Source organism: Macaca thibetana, chromosome 5 (assembly GCF_024542745.1).
Source record: "Macaca thibetana thibetana isolate TM-01 chromosome 5, ASM2454274v1, whole genome shotgun sequence".
In the NCBI taxonomy this organism is placed as follows: Eukaryota; Metazoa; Chordata; class Mammalia; order Primates; family Cercopithecidae; genus Macaca; species Macaca thibetana.
Window position 1 is genome coordinate 69,933,699 of NC_065582.1, and position 14,992 is coordinate 69,948,690.

Genomic DNA, 14,992 nt, shown 5'->3' on the forward strand with positions numbered 1-14,992 from the left:
GCTAGTTTTTAAAAATTTTTTGTAGAGACGGCCAGGCGCGGTGGCTCACGCCTGTAATCCCAGCACTTTGGGAGGCCAAGGCGGGCGGATCACAATGTCAGGAGATCGAGACCACGGTGAAACCCCGTCTCTACTAAAAATACAAAAAATTAGCCGGGCGCGGTTGTGGGCGCCTGTAGTCCCAGCTACTCGGGAGGCTGAGGCAGGAGAATGGCGTGAACCCGGGAGGCGGAGCTTGCAGTGAGCCGAGATCGCGCCACTGCACTCCAGCCTGGGCGACAGAGCGAGACTCCGTCTCAAAAAAAAAAAAAAAAAAAAAAAAAAATTTGTAGAGACAGGGTCATGCTATGTAACCCAGGCTGGTTCGAACTCATGAGCTCAAGTGATCCTCCTACCTCGCCCTCCCAAAGTTCTGAGATTACAGGCATGAGCCACTGTGCCCAGCCTATGGATTGTTTTTCTTGAAGCAATTTTTCAGAAACCTTCCTGGTTTCTGATAATTTAACCTTTTCAGATTATGAGAGAAAAATGAACATTTTCATATTACTCACTGTCTTAGTCCATTTGTGTTGCTATAATAAAATACCACAGACTGGGATATTTATAAACAATAGAAATTAATTTCTCTCAGTTCTGGAGGCTGGAAACTCCAAAATCAAAGTGCCAGCAGATTTGGCATCTGGTGACGGCTGCTCTTTGCTTCCAAAATGGCACCTTGCTGCTGCATCCTTTGCAGGGGTCGGTGCTGTGTCTTCACATAGTGGAAAGAACAGAAGGGGCCAAGTGGCTCCTTTGAGTCTTTTTTAAAGGCACTAATGCATTCACAAAGCAGAGCCCTAATGGTCTAAACACCACGTAAAGACACCTCCTCTTAATACTGTTGAATTAGGGATTAAGTTTCAACAAGAGTTTTGGAGGGAACACAAACATTGAAATGATTATATGTGTTTATTTAATCAAGTATCCAACAAAAGCAAATAATTCAAGCCCCCAATTCACTGCATCTTTAGTAGATAAGCAGAGTTTTAAATTACAATTGACCTCCAGTTAGGAGGAATGCATGGATTTCCACAAGAAAAAACAATACTGAGGAGAAACTCTCCACAGTAATGTGCCACTTTTCAGTCAATGACAGACCGCATATATGAGTCCCATAAGATAACACTATATTTTTACTGTGCCTTTTCTATGTTTAGATATGTTTAGATACACAAATATCATTGCATTACAATAGCCTACAGTATTCAGTACAGTCATAAGCTGTATAGATTTGTGGTCTAGGAGCAATAGGTTCACCACATAGCCTAGGTGTGTAGTAGGCTGAGTCATCTATTTTGTGTTAGTACACTGTGATGTTTAGAGGAGGACAAAATTGCCTACGGATGCATTTCTCAGAATGTGTCCTGTTGTTCAGTGACGCATGACTGTATTCCATGAGCACTATAGTCACTATCACAGTAACACATTAGGAGAGAAATCTCATTTTTAAATTCAATATAATTTATCACACATTAGTTCACTCTACTGCTTTGATTGATTTTCTTTGGTTGTGGTTACCCGCGTACAGCAGTGAAGTTTCAGAAAAACTGAAGTTGCAAAAGGTCAATTACTCAATGAAGGAAAGATAAACCATTGCATTGGGGGACTAGAAGATACTTTTAAAAGTTCTCAGATTATCAATTTAATGATGTGTTTCTATGTAGTGAATAATGCCTTACATTCTTGCCAAGAGTATTTTGAAGGGAGTTTGTTAAAAGTATATCAGCTAACTAATTTTTTTTTGTATATCAGTGCTAATGATGTGTCATTCACACATTGTGCAATCCATAATTCCAGACTTAATTCTACCAAAAAATATAGGTCATTGCAAAATGCCATATTAAAACTGCAAATGCATGACAGGAAGACCGGGAGGTAGACAAAGCGAAGGATGACACCAACTCTTTTTTTAAAGAAGCAAGATAGGGATTCGACAAAAAAGCTGAGCCATTTTAAATGGATACTTTTGAGGGAGTGTTAATTCCAATTTAATTAAAATGACGCATTAATTTAAAAATTGGGCTAACTGATTGCCCTCGACAGCACCCAGGTGCTCTCGGATTGCGTCAGTGCTCTCGGATTAACCTAATTGTACAGAGGTGCCCTTGTTTTCTAACTTCATGCACAAAGCACTGGAAATTATTTGTTCGCTTTTTCTTTTCCAAGAAAATCTTTTTCCAGTTATGCAAAAGGAAAACTTGAGGCAATGGTTAAAGGCACTTAAGTTATAGTTATTGCTGTTATCACTAACTTTAAGCACGGGTACGGCTTTGTTGCAAGTTACCCACCTACACCTGCAAATCTGTCATGCTAGCACACGCCCCAGCTCTCTCCACCCGGTGGTCCGTGGCTGGAGCGCTTTAAGTCACTGTGCGGGCTGGGCTCCTAAGGAGGTCGGTCCCGCTCCTCGAAGACCCAAGCGTAGGGCTAGGAAGAAGCTAGGCGGGAAGGTCATTGTACTCCCAGGCCCCAGGAAAAGGACCCAGGGTCTAACCATCTCTTACTTTCGGGCAAAACTTCTCACATCGCGACCTTCCCTCCCTGGAGCACTCTGAGAACACACCCAGTCACCTAGCGCGCTCCCCAGAAGCCGGCTCGGCACACAGCGCACCCCAGCGGCCGCGTGGCCTCCTTCCAGCCGCGGCCACTTGGCTTCCGGAGAGCTCCCCGGGCGCAGCCGCCGCCTCCCTGGAACCAGGGGACTCAAGAGCCTGCGAGAGCCGAACACTTGCGGACCCCAGGGAGGGGAGCGGCAGCTGCGCCTGGCCCCGCCCACCATACCTGGGCGCCCAGAGGACCGCGCGGGGCGGGGCGGGGCAAGAGGCTGGCCTGGCGCTCCTGCTGCTTTGCCAAAAGCCGGCCCGACTGGAGCTGGACGAAGGGGGAGGGTCTCTAGGCCGAGTCCTGTTCTTCCTAGGGAGGGACCCCAGCTGGGGTGGAAAAGCAGTACCAGAGAGCCTCCGAGGCGCTCGGTGCCAACCATGGAGCGGGCCGGCCTCAGCTTCGGCCGGCAGCGACAGCAGCAGCAGCCCCAGCAGCAGAAGCAGCAGCAGAGAGATCAGGACTCGGTCGAAGCATGGCTGGACGATCACTGGGACTTTACCTTCTCTTACTTTGTTAGAAAAGCCACCAGGTAAGAAGAGGACCCACGGAAGACCCGGCCGGGTCATGGAGTGTGACCCGGGGCTGATTTCTCTCTCCTATTGAATTGTGCCCTTCGTTCACCCCTGTTCCCAGGCCCTTTGCTTTTGGAGTAGGTCCTCGGTCCTGTTACGAGGTAGAAACCTCAACTCTAAGCGAGCAGAGTCGAAAAACTCAAGCGTCGAATTTGATACAACTTGCTCACAAAGTTCAAATACAAAAATGTACTTGCCGACCTCCCACCCTCACCCCCGCCCTTCTTGGTATTCCACGGGAACATGATTATTTTCATACATCCGTGCTCACGGGCCTTCCCCTAGCCCCTCTCTAGCTCCCTAGTTCCCCTAAATCCAATCAGCAAAACCCAAACAGTTTCTGAGCCCCTTCCCTGCAGCTCCGGAAGCACCATTTCCAAGTCGGTCTTGGTGGCTCCGCTCCTCCCACGTCCCCCCTTGCCCTGGCCCTGGCTGGGCGGGGAAGCTGGGGTTAGGGACGAGACCACGGGGAAGCCCAAAGGCAACATGACGGAACCTTCCCAAAGTGAGTGCGGTCGCCTTTTCCCCCCTTCCAGTCCCCTGCTTCTCCCGCGCACCTCCTTTCACTCGCTTTTCCGCCGATGGCTGCGCCGCCAAAAGTAGAGATCTGCAGAGGAGTTTGCTGCGTGCACACAAAGGGCGAGGGGGAGGCGCCGCCCGGAGCGGACCCCAAGGGGCAGCGGAGACCCCAGAGGCCAGCTCTTTCTGGTCCAGAGCCAAGCGCCGCGGCGGCCCTTGCGGTGGGCGGGGAGGAGGGAGCCTGTCCTTTTGGAGGCGGCTGCGCAGCGAGCAGTCAGGGCGCTCGTGGGAAACGCTCGCGGGAGAGTTGGGGAGGAATTGAGACTGGGAGCAGAGGGAGAAGAAGAATGGAGCAGAAAGTGCTTGGCGGGCGGGTTCCCCGAAGTCTGAGGAGTTGATGGATAGCCGGGGTGCGCGGACTCCAGGACGTGCGCCTTTGCAGAAGGAGTCCGTGCCCCGCTGCCGCCTGCTCTGGGCAGCGCCCGTCGGGCAGCGGGTGCTGGCCGCCTTGGCCGGGAGGGTGACACACGCCCGGCGGTGATGTTCGAGGAGCTCGCCCGGGTTCGACACCCGGGTCCCACCCGCCGGCGCGCGGCCGCGGCTCTGCCGGTCGCTTCCCGCCAGGGGGCGGCGCAGCGCGGGGCGAGCGGGAGGCGACGGGCGGCGGCGCGGAGGCCGGGGCCGTGAGGGAGCTGGCTCCGAGTCGCCGACCTCACCTCACCTCACCTGGGCACGCTGTTGCCCCTACGGAGCCTCCTGGAGTCCAGGATCGGCGGAGTTCGAAAACGAACTTACCACGTTTGCTATGTTGCCCTTTGGAGACAAAACGAGGTACTTCCTTCAGCATCCTCTTATCCCCCTTCCCACTTTTTCCGGGGGCGCGGCGGGTCTCGGGTGCTGGGTGGTGGCGCCCCGGTGGCACCAGTGGGACGATGTATCATTGAAAATGGACTGTATAACTTTTGTTGTTGTTGTTATTCTTTGCTCTGTTGCAGATGTATTAATGAGGGTCTTAAATTGGGCCCTTTTAAATCTTTTTTTTTTTTTTCTCCTAAGGAACGTCCAGAGTTGGTGTCAATTTAATCACTTTCAGGGGCCTTTTTTTTTTTTTTTTTTTTTTTTTTTGACAGAGTGGAAGGCTCTGGGATTAATCTTTTCTCTTTAGTAACCCAGCCCTTCTTTTAAAATCGTCTTCCCCCGCTTTCAGCTTCTTCCTTCAAAACCCTAAATCTTGAGCGCCCAGAGTATAGCCCTGAAAGTGGTTTCTTTTTCAAGGGCACTTGTCTGCGAGTTTAGGGGTGAGCCACTAAGGCCATGGAGGTCTAGAATGATCGGTTACTGTGGACCAACAGTTTTCAGGGGTCATCTGCTCCTCTGAGGCCATCTGCACCCACTTTCCTTTCGCTCTGCGCATTCCCAGCCTTCTGCTCTCCTTAAATTACAGCGCATAGAATGATCAGCGGGCCAGAGAACCCGGCAGATTTTTAAAAGTGTGTATTGGACCTGTTCTTTAGGCAGATTATAAAAAGTTTAAAGAAAAAAAGTTATTGTGTAATAAATCAGCATAAATGTTCTTTCTTCGTTCCCTATTTTTCTTTTAAAGATGTAAACTAGGGATGGCTTGTTGGTCGTTTTTGACTAGTCATAGATAAGAACACTACATTTTCAGAACCTACCAACACTTTGAAAGTGTAGCAACATTTTATTGGAAAGTAAATGGAAAGAGCTGAGTTACATTTCTTTTCCCATTACTTTTTCTCCCAAGCAGCATAGGATCAAAATCCTATTTCTCAAAATTACCATGCTCACTGTAAAATTTAGATCATCTGAGACTCTAAAAAAACTTTTTAAAAAATTTCGGTTAGGGTTTTTAAGTTACAGTTGATGTTGGCAGTAGGCTGAACACTTTCTGTGGTGTATGTATGTGTGTGTATACATATTCTTAAGAGTTTATGTTGAGTGTAAGTTGGAAAATGAAAGTGTAAAATATTTAATAGTGCAGGTCCTCAATTTTAAGAGTTATAATAAAGTGCTGAGAGTCATCAGAGTAAAGAATATAACCTAAGAATTTGTGTGTAGCCGGAGGTCTTTCATGAAACAATATTCCAATTTGGTTTTATATTTGGTGGCATTAGCAGGAGACTTAAAATGTGAATAAGAGGATGGACATTTGTTGATTATGAAAATGCAAACCACTAACCCCAGTGTGGTTCACATTATTGTGGTAAAAACTTATTGCATACGTTTTAACTTTATAGCTCAGGATTTTTTTTTTTTTTAAGTAGAAGCTTACATTACTTTGCTTTTCCCCTCTTTTTACACTTTGTAAGTGTAAAATGAATATTGTATGTGATTCAAGAAACCCATGAAACAAAATAGTTCTGTAGATGTATGTGGCATGTTTTAAACTTTAAAATATATTTATATTCACCCAGATTGTCCATCTGCACCAGTAATCAGGCTTGCTGACATAAACAATTTCTGCATTATTTAACTGTTGTCATTGGACATTCATGCATGATTTTCCATCCTTTTCTCAGACTAAATGATCTACATTCAATGGTAGTTATTGAACATCAAGGTTCTGGCATTCCCAGATTCTCAAACACCTGTGAATTTGGGTCGACCTTGAAAGCATTTATGCTATTATATTACATTGTTTACTATCACTGTCTTCAAGTAGAGCGCTATGCACCTCATTAAAAGCTATAGGTAGGGCCCGGCACAGTGACTCATGCCTGTAATCCCAGCACTTTGGGAGGCCGAGGCAGGCAGATAACGAGCTCAGGAGTTCGAGACCAGCCTGACTGACCAACATAGTGAAACCCCGTCTCTACTAAAAATACAAAAATTAGCCAGGCATGGCGCGTGCCTGTAATCCCAGTTACTCAGGAGAATTGCTTGAACCCAGGAGGCAGAGGTTGCAGTGAGCCGAGATCGCACCACTACACTCCAGCGTGGGCAACAGAGTGAGACTCCATCTCAAAAAAAAAAAAAAAAGCTATAGCTTGGAGCTTTTTAGTTATCACAACCTGTTTGTGTCCATTTGAAGGTGTCAATTGAATGATTGAGAACATAGTCTCTTGGCATAAACATTAATTTGAGACCAATAAATCACATCTGGAAAACTCCCAGGTCACTATTCTAGACAATTTGCAGTCCTAAAGGCCTCAGCTACTGTGTTAATTGAGGGCTTTAATGCTTATGCCTTTACAACTGAAGCTTTCCTGGTGCTAATGCGGCTTAACAGCTGTTGTTATTCTTGACAGCATATTAGAATAAAGTTACCTTTCATTAATTACTAATCAGCTCTGTGATTGTGGGTGATGTTTTAGGTCATTTAATATTGTAAGGATGACATGATTGACTTTATTGCTTTGTTTTGTACCAGGCAAAAGCTTGAGAATATCTGGCATATACTGGAAATAAGAGATATTAAGTGAGGGCAAGTTTTTATGACAGCTTGGATCAAAGTCCAGAAACAGAAGTTTTACACTCCCATATAGCTTTCTATGATAGACTTTATTTGACACTGCAAAGCTGTGCTGAATTAATTGAGGTTCCTGGTCCTGTGTTTGGAATTCTGTCTTTCATTTTTTTTCCTTGTAATTCTTCTCTCACTTCTAAAAGCTGTAGCATTTTTATTTGCACGGTATTTACAATACAATCAGATTATGTATATAAATGTTGCTATGCATTTTTAAAAATTATTGTTTCTAAAATTATACAGGAATATAAACTTTTCACAGTTTTCAGACAAATGAATTGTTAAGCATATTTTGTGAGGCAGTTGTTAGTGTTGATGATAATAAAACCCTCTGGGCATTGACCCAATCTAACTTTGATATTGTTTATAGTATTTTTATAATGGTAATTCTGGTGCAATAATGGCCTTTTTTTTCCTTATGTTGTTCATAACCAGGGTCCATATAACCAGCTCTAAGCTGCCTTTTAGTGCACTTGAAGCACTCTTCTGGATTGCATTCTTCCTGCCTGGAGAAATCCATAGGAGCCCCTGAAATAATGTTTTTCGTTGCTCTTCTATCTCTAGTGTTTTCAAAGTTTCAAATTCAGACCCATGTTAGAGCCTAAACTACATGATTCCTAAAAATGTGGTAGAATTAATGCAATGGCAGTTAGTATAGATGGATATCTTTAAATAAATCGATTTGCTTAGTATAACACAAACTTAAATAGGCTTGTGGTATCATTCAGTAGCTTTTTTTCAGTCTGTCATCTGATGATCTGTAGAAATTGTCAATATTTTCACACGTTTATGTCCTCAGCACCTCAAGATGAGGAAATTTTTAGTGTTTTGATTATGCTATGCAACAAAATTTCCTTTTTAAATTATTCTGCTTAAATAAGTGATTTGACTCTGGTCTCCAGTATCATTTCTTTTGAAATATTTGGAATTCCGTTCAGGTTGTATTGGTAAAGCTTGTACCTTCGCCCTTATCTGATTACAGAGAATGTGTCCTACTTTGAGGCACCCCTTCCTCTAGATTTGAAAATACAAATTAACTTAGAAGTTAAACCTATAATTGCTGTGTCAAGCTATATTTGTTCTTTGTTCCCACAGCCCATTGTGGGATAAAAACCTCTTCCTAGGATTAAAAAAAACCTTTAATAAGGACTGTAGGACAATTAAATAAATCAATGAGTTGATTGATAGTGAAGGGTTGAAAAATGACTAATTTCTGAATTTAGGATGCAGACTAGTTACTGACTTTGCAGGACTTCCTATGAAATTAGTTTAGCTGCATAGATGTAGATTCAGTTGGCCACTATTATAGCTGGTGAATGTGGCTTGGAAATATCTGTTATATCAGGTTCTCAGGGAAAAGTGCCTGTGAGCCACATACCTAGGAATAAAAATTGAAGAAAGCCTTTCCGTATGAGTCATTCATTTGATATTTAGCTCTGTAATCTTATTTACTGATTTGATATTCTCATTTTAAATTACTTTTTTTTTTTTTTTAACAATGTAAGTGCTTAATTCATTTTCTCTTGAGTGGTAGGAATTTATATTCGTTGCCGACCAAATGTTTAAGGTAGGTAAAACAAACTATTAAGTTTATAAGAATCATTTTGATAAATATTCTAAAAATGTTTTAAAGCCTTTTTTTTTTTTTTTGGTGAGACGGAGTCTTGCTCTGTCGCCCAGGCTGGAGTGCAGTGGCGCAATCTCGGCTCACTGCAAGCTCCGCCTCCCGGGTTCACGCCATTCTCCTGCCTCAGCCTCCCGAGTAGCTGGGACTACAGGCGCCCGCCACCACGCCCGGCTAGTTTTTTGTAGTTTTAGTAGAGATGTGGTTTCACCGTGTTAGCCAGGATGGTCTCGATCTCCTGACCTCATGATCCACCTGCCTCGGCCTCCCGAAGTGCTGGGATTACAGGCGTGAGCCACCGCGCCCGGCCTTTAAAGCTTTTAAAGATATATTTTCTCTGGTTTTTAGTTTGCAGTGAAAATGCTTTTAAATGTCTTATGTGCCATTGTTAGCTTTTTTAATTCTCAGGAGAGGGGAGACTTTTCCCTTCATTCTGAATTATAAAGTAAGATTAACTTTTTGCAATTTATTTTCTCTGAATAATTGTATTTTACCTAAAACCGGGAAAGGATCATCATTTGATATCATATTCATAGTGATAATTATAAAAAATAAGAATTTTCTTCTCTACTTTTAGTTGAATATCTATACTGAAAATATACAAAGAGAAAAGACCCTGACCTTCTGATGAAATAATTAAAACACACACACAGGATCACTGAAATTTAGAGTTAGTAGGGATCATATAATCTCATTTTTCAAACTTAAGTAATGTACTCCTGTTAAAGAAAGACATTCTTTTTGATTTACAATATATTAGAAAGCTTTTGGTTGCAAGTGACAGAAACTGAACTTGAACACAGAAAGAATTGACTCACGTAATTTTAAGTGCTTGTGGGATTGGGTTGGCTGTGAATTTAGCTAATCAAATAATCTTGCCAAAATTCTGTCTGTCTCTGTGTCTGTCTAACTATCTGTCTGTCTATCTATGTATCTACCTATTTCTATTTATCTTTTCATCTATCTACTCTGTTTACCTGTCCTTCCTTGCATCTATTTATCTATCCGTGTATCCATTTGTTCATGTATTCATCTATCCATGTATCTTTTGGCCCTGTGCTGTGTTGGCTTTATTTTCTTGCATGCTTTCTTCATGTGCTGAGAGTTTCTACTTGTTAACTATATGTGGGTCTTAAACTTCTGATATTAGAGAGGTACCTTCTTATCCATATCCGTCCTCCCCAGATTACCCTGGTCTTACTTGGGTCACATCCCAACTCTGAACCAATCATTATATTCAGGAGAGTAGGGTGGTTTGACTGTTTTGTTGGGGCAGGTAGCCCATAAGGTGGTATGTCATTGGGGAAGGTACATTCCCAAAAGAAAGTGATGTGGGCAGACCCAGAAGTTCTAGATATCTACCATACCTAGTGTTGACTTCCTTTTACTTTAATGTTAGAGAAATGTGGAATTCTTAAAAGCAGAATACATAAAAGCGATATAATTTAATCATAGTCACAACATTTATGCAACTGTAATGCCAAAATACATTCTAAGTTAATTATGAAACAAACAAAATGATAAAACCACAGCCAAATGTAGATTTACAGCATTCATTAAAATACTCTTGCAAAGTAAATATGGTTCTAACTACCTGAAAAACAGTATGGTAGGTCAGCTGGCCTTTGCTACAATGTGGCCTATAATGATTTCACTTCTCCCACTGGGTCTCTCTGAACAATCATGAAACTTTTATTCCTCTAGCACAGCATACCAGCTTTCATTTTTTACTTGCTATGAAGGCATGTATGCATATTAAATTTACTTCTTTATTTTCTCATTAACACAAATACAAACCTTAGAGCTAAAATTGCAGGGCAGTAGTTGGTAATAAGATGGTCATCCCAGTAATTGAAAGCAATTTATTTCACTTTCTTTTGTTTTGATTATGATTATTGTGAAAATATAAAATTAGAACATTTTATAGAACAAAGTAAAGATCTTCAAACATACTTGTTTTGAATTCTGAAGGCTCTCAAACCTCAGATAAATGCCATTGTAGTCCCGTCTCTCCCATATTTAAACTGCAAAGCCAACTGATTTACATGTTTAGTGCATAGATTTCAGTTATTATGTTTTCTTTCAGATGTGGTAGGTTTTCCTTTAAGCAACTTCTTTTATACCATATGTTGTGAATGCACAAAAAATTACAAAATATTTTGTCCCTTCCAATTCTCAGTCAAATTTGAATGTAAAACCATATGAAGCAATTCTGCATTTTATTTATATTTGGTCCCAGTAAGCTTCTCAGATGTTTTCCTAGCTGGAGCAAACTTAGAAATACTAAATAACTTTGGGCAGAGTCTTCATTTCCTTACCATGCCAGACCCAAGCGAACTACTCACTATAACATCTGTAGAGGTTATTGGAGGATATTACTTAGAGGTGTCCAAAATCTCCCATTTTGTTTAATAGTCTGTTAATCTCTTAATCATCTAAACCATTGCTTCTCAAAAGAAGATGTTGGCATTTGGTGGTGACACTTTTTTGTTGTTAGAGGCTGTCTAGTGCATAGCAGGACATTTAACATCCCTGAATTCCAGACACTAAATGCCCCATCCGTGTGATGGAAAATCTGTTCCCACGCATTTCCAAATGCCCCTCAAGGGTTGGCACCACTACTTGATTATGAGCCACTGTTGTGAACCCTTTAAAATTGATTTCTGTTTATGGTTAAGGGCCCTAGATAGGACAGCCTTAGGCTTCAACCCCAGACCTACTTTTCTAAGAGGAAGACTAGGTGCATTATTTACTCTCTCTGTAAAATGGAGATGATGGCATTTACCTCATAGTGTTCTTAAGAAAATTAAAGGAAATAATGCATGTTTCCTTATCTTTTTAGTGCTGATTTTTAGTAGTTTACCATTTTACCTTGAGCATCATCAGTGCCTTAAATATAATCACAAACTTTGGTAGGCATTTTCTTATCCTGGTAGATGGGAATTAAGTTCTGACAGCATAGTGATTTCATAGACTTTAAATGTCATTTTCATTTTTTAGATGAATTTTATTAATGGTTTGAACAGAAGCTTTTGTGGGATTGTGTAAGGTACTGGAAAGGGAACTGGAATGGGAGCCCAAACCCCCAGATTTTGTTTCCAGCTTTGCTATTAGCTAACTTTGTGACTGGCTCAAGTTAATGAACCTCAAACTTTAAGAGGGGAGGTGAAAGAGGGTGAAGACTCAAGGTAGAGAGATTCATAAATGAGCTTAGAAATCTCTTTCAGCTGTAAGAGTTCTTTATTCTCACCAGGAGAGCCGAGTATCGATTTCTCAGATTGAATAGTTTCATTCTTTTAAGTATTTTTCCAAATTTGAGTAGTGGATCCAGGTCAAATTATGCAAACAACATAACTAAAACTGTATAAAATAAGGATCCAAGAGCAGGAAAAGCAGCCAACATGATTTTTTATGTGAGTTATTTTGTGTTTTCCCTACAGATAATTTTTAGCAGATTTCCATATAAGTTATCAATCATACTTTCCAGTGAGAAAATTTAGTATACTGTTTGCAATGCCAGTATTAGTGACTAATTCACATGACTAATGAAAAAGACATTGAAAAGAGAAAAGAGGATGGCATTTTAGTAGCTGACTTATAAACACAAAAATACACCCTGCAAATCTCCTCCAAAAGTTACTGCTGAATGGACTTGCTATATGGACATTTTTGAGGCACAAGGATTGGTATCACCCTACTTTTAGAATTTACCCAAGTAAGTACCCTTGGATAAGAACTAAAACAGCCAATTTAATCCATAAATTACCTATAGAAGAGTGTTAAAGCATTGTTTTATCAGATATTAAAACTGTGCTCCAGTTTAGAATTAATTATGAAATATTGCTCTGGTGTTCATCATAGTTAATTATTGTATTTTTTTACATTTGTTGTCAAACAGTTTTAACTTTTATATTTTGGGGGGAAAAAAGTCCCCAAATCTATAACTTATTTTTTGACCAAAAAAAAAAAAAAAAGTCTCTAAGTAGTAATGAAAAAAACAAATTATATTCTTGCATTTATTTTTCTCAGTTAAATGTTGATGACCTAATCTTAATATAAAATTCAGAAAATTTTGTCATATGTAAGTGTAGATATTAGTCTGAGGAGTCCATTTTTTAAGTTGTAATTTGAAAAAATGCATTAAAACAGCCCTCTCTCTCTCTTTTTTATTTTAATATAAAATACCTCTGTAGAGAAGTTATTGCTTTTAAATTAGGGGCTTAGGAAGAAGCAAGAGCCAACATCTACTTATTCTGCTGTAAAAATCCATTAAATAAATTTTCTTTAAGAAAACCAAAACCTTAATCAGTTTAAAAATTATACTCCACTTAATATTCAGTTAACTTAAAAACAATAACTATCGTGAATGAAACACGGTGTATCTGACTCCAGCATCATTTCCTTTACTTTTATCATGATTTCCATTTTACAAAGAGAGTAAATAATGTACCTAAGGTCATATTCTTAGAAAGAGGTGATTCTTGGGTTAAAGTCTAAGTCTGTCTCACCTAGGGCCGTTAATCACTGTGCTATACTGAAGGTCAGTGTCAGTATTAATGGAAGCAAAGCAAAGGCTCATAGATTTAATGTCATGAGGATTCTATCTCAGGAAGAGGTTAACGTTTTCTTCTATGGCCTCTTTCTGTGCAAGCACATTACTTAATGATGTGCCTAAAGACTTTGCCCAAGTGAGTTTAGTTTCCATATATAATTTCAGAGTATAAAAATTGGGAAATCTCAAATGACATTTTAAAATAGAGTGGTTGAAAATTTCGGTACTAGGCCATTATAATTATCTTTTTAGCATTAGAACACAAATACCCTAGTACAGTGTATTTTCAAAGGAGTTTTATCCTTTGATACATTATTTTAGGCCAGAGTGCAAAATGTATTAAACTAGTTGCTCTATGAGTAGGTTTCATCCAGTTATATTTTTAACTCGTGAGGGTTATTATGTTTATATCAAAAATTTACTTTGCCTTGTCAATTTTTCTTCTCTTTTCCTTACTTTTCTAGGAGCCAAGAAATATTCTATAAACCCTATAAAATATTTTAATTAATTTTCCATTTCAAGACATCTGGAATATTGAATATGTATTTTAAGGCCTTTCTGTCTTTTTCAAGATTCATTTTGTAACATGAGTGAGCAGTTCCACTTTGGTAGAAAGTAAGGTTATTGTGACAGGGAGACCGTTTGGACACAGACACGTGTGTGTGTATGTGTGTCCCTTTAGCTAATTATATTTGAAATGCAGTTCCAGGGCTTGCATCCCTCCATCCTGTCAACAAGTTTTATAATCCTATTTAATACTTCTAGATAGAGGGCATTTGGAAGAAGCTGTGACTTATGTAGATTAGTGGAAAATTTCTAAAAGCCCAAAACATAAGTTGTAGTTTTCTATCTTGTGATAGGTTTATAATAATCTTGAGTGGAAAAGGTAAATTGGAAAGGGGGGAAGGTTTTGATTCTTCCCAGATTATATTCCATACAGTTACATTTCATTTTTTTCAGTGAATATTATTAATCAGTTTATAAACTTTTTAGAGACTATGAAATGAAGTGTACCCAATATGCAATACAAATCTATTTAAATAGCCATAAAAATGTATTACAATACTAACTTGGCACTATTTAATTTAATCATTAACTTAATTGAGTCCATCATTTTAAGAGTGCCACACTTCTCATCTAGTTACAAAATATGAGCACATAGTATGTGTAAAATGAAATAGCATTGTATTTTTGCCGTGTGTAATTTTGATGAAATAAACTCTTTGTTAAAACTATTGTAAAAGTTGATAACCATTCACCTTCTAAGCTTCCTAGCCTCCAGAATTCCTTGTTTTTTTTTTTTTTTTCCACAAATGAATTTGTTCATCCCTTTGTATTACTAAAGACACAAAATGTCTGTCAACTTTCGCATTTTCCTGCAGCAGCTGCTGGAACCAGGGTAGCGCACATGCTCATTAGTTTTGCTGGGTGCTCCACTCACACAATAACATCATCATCTTGACGGGTGCAGTGCTGTTAGCTTCATGAAATCAAAATGTGTTCAACATTATGCTTAATGACACTGATTTTTATATTAAATCATTATTTTATAAGCAGTTTGAGCTACAAGAGTCTTCTGTAAAGTAGAATATCTG

General features: G+C 40.2%; 1 protein-coding gene across 3 annotated transcripts in view; it reads left to right on the forward strand.

Moving 5' to 3' along the window:
• Positions 1-2,871: 2,871 nt before the first annotated feature.
• PDE5A (phosphodiesterase 5A) overlaps positions 2,872-14,992 on the forward strand; it is a 125,625-nt gene continuing 113,504 nt past the window's right edge. The window contains exon 1 of one of the 3 annotated variants that reach the window (XM_050792344.1): positions 2,872-3,172. In XM_050792344.1, the coding sequence (XP_050648301.1) occupies positions 3,021-3,172 (152 nt within the window). In that variant the 5' untranslated portion in view covers positions 2,872-3,020. Of the gene's footprint in view, positions 3,173-3,469; positions 3,721-4,318; positions 4,566-14,992 lie in introns of those variants that run through there. The other 2 variants (XM_050792346.1, XM_050792345.1) reach the window with 2 other exon arrangements.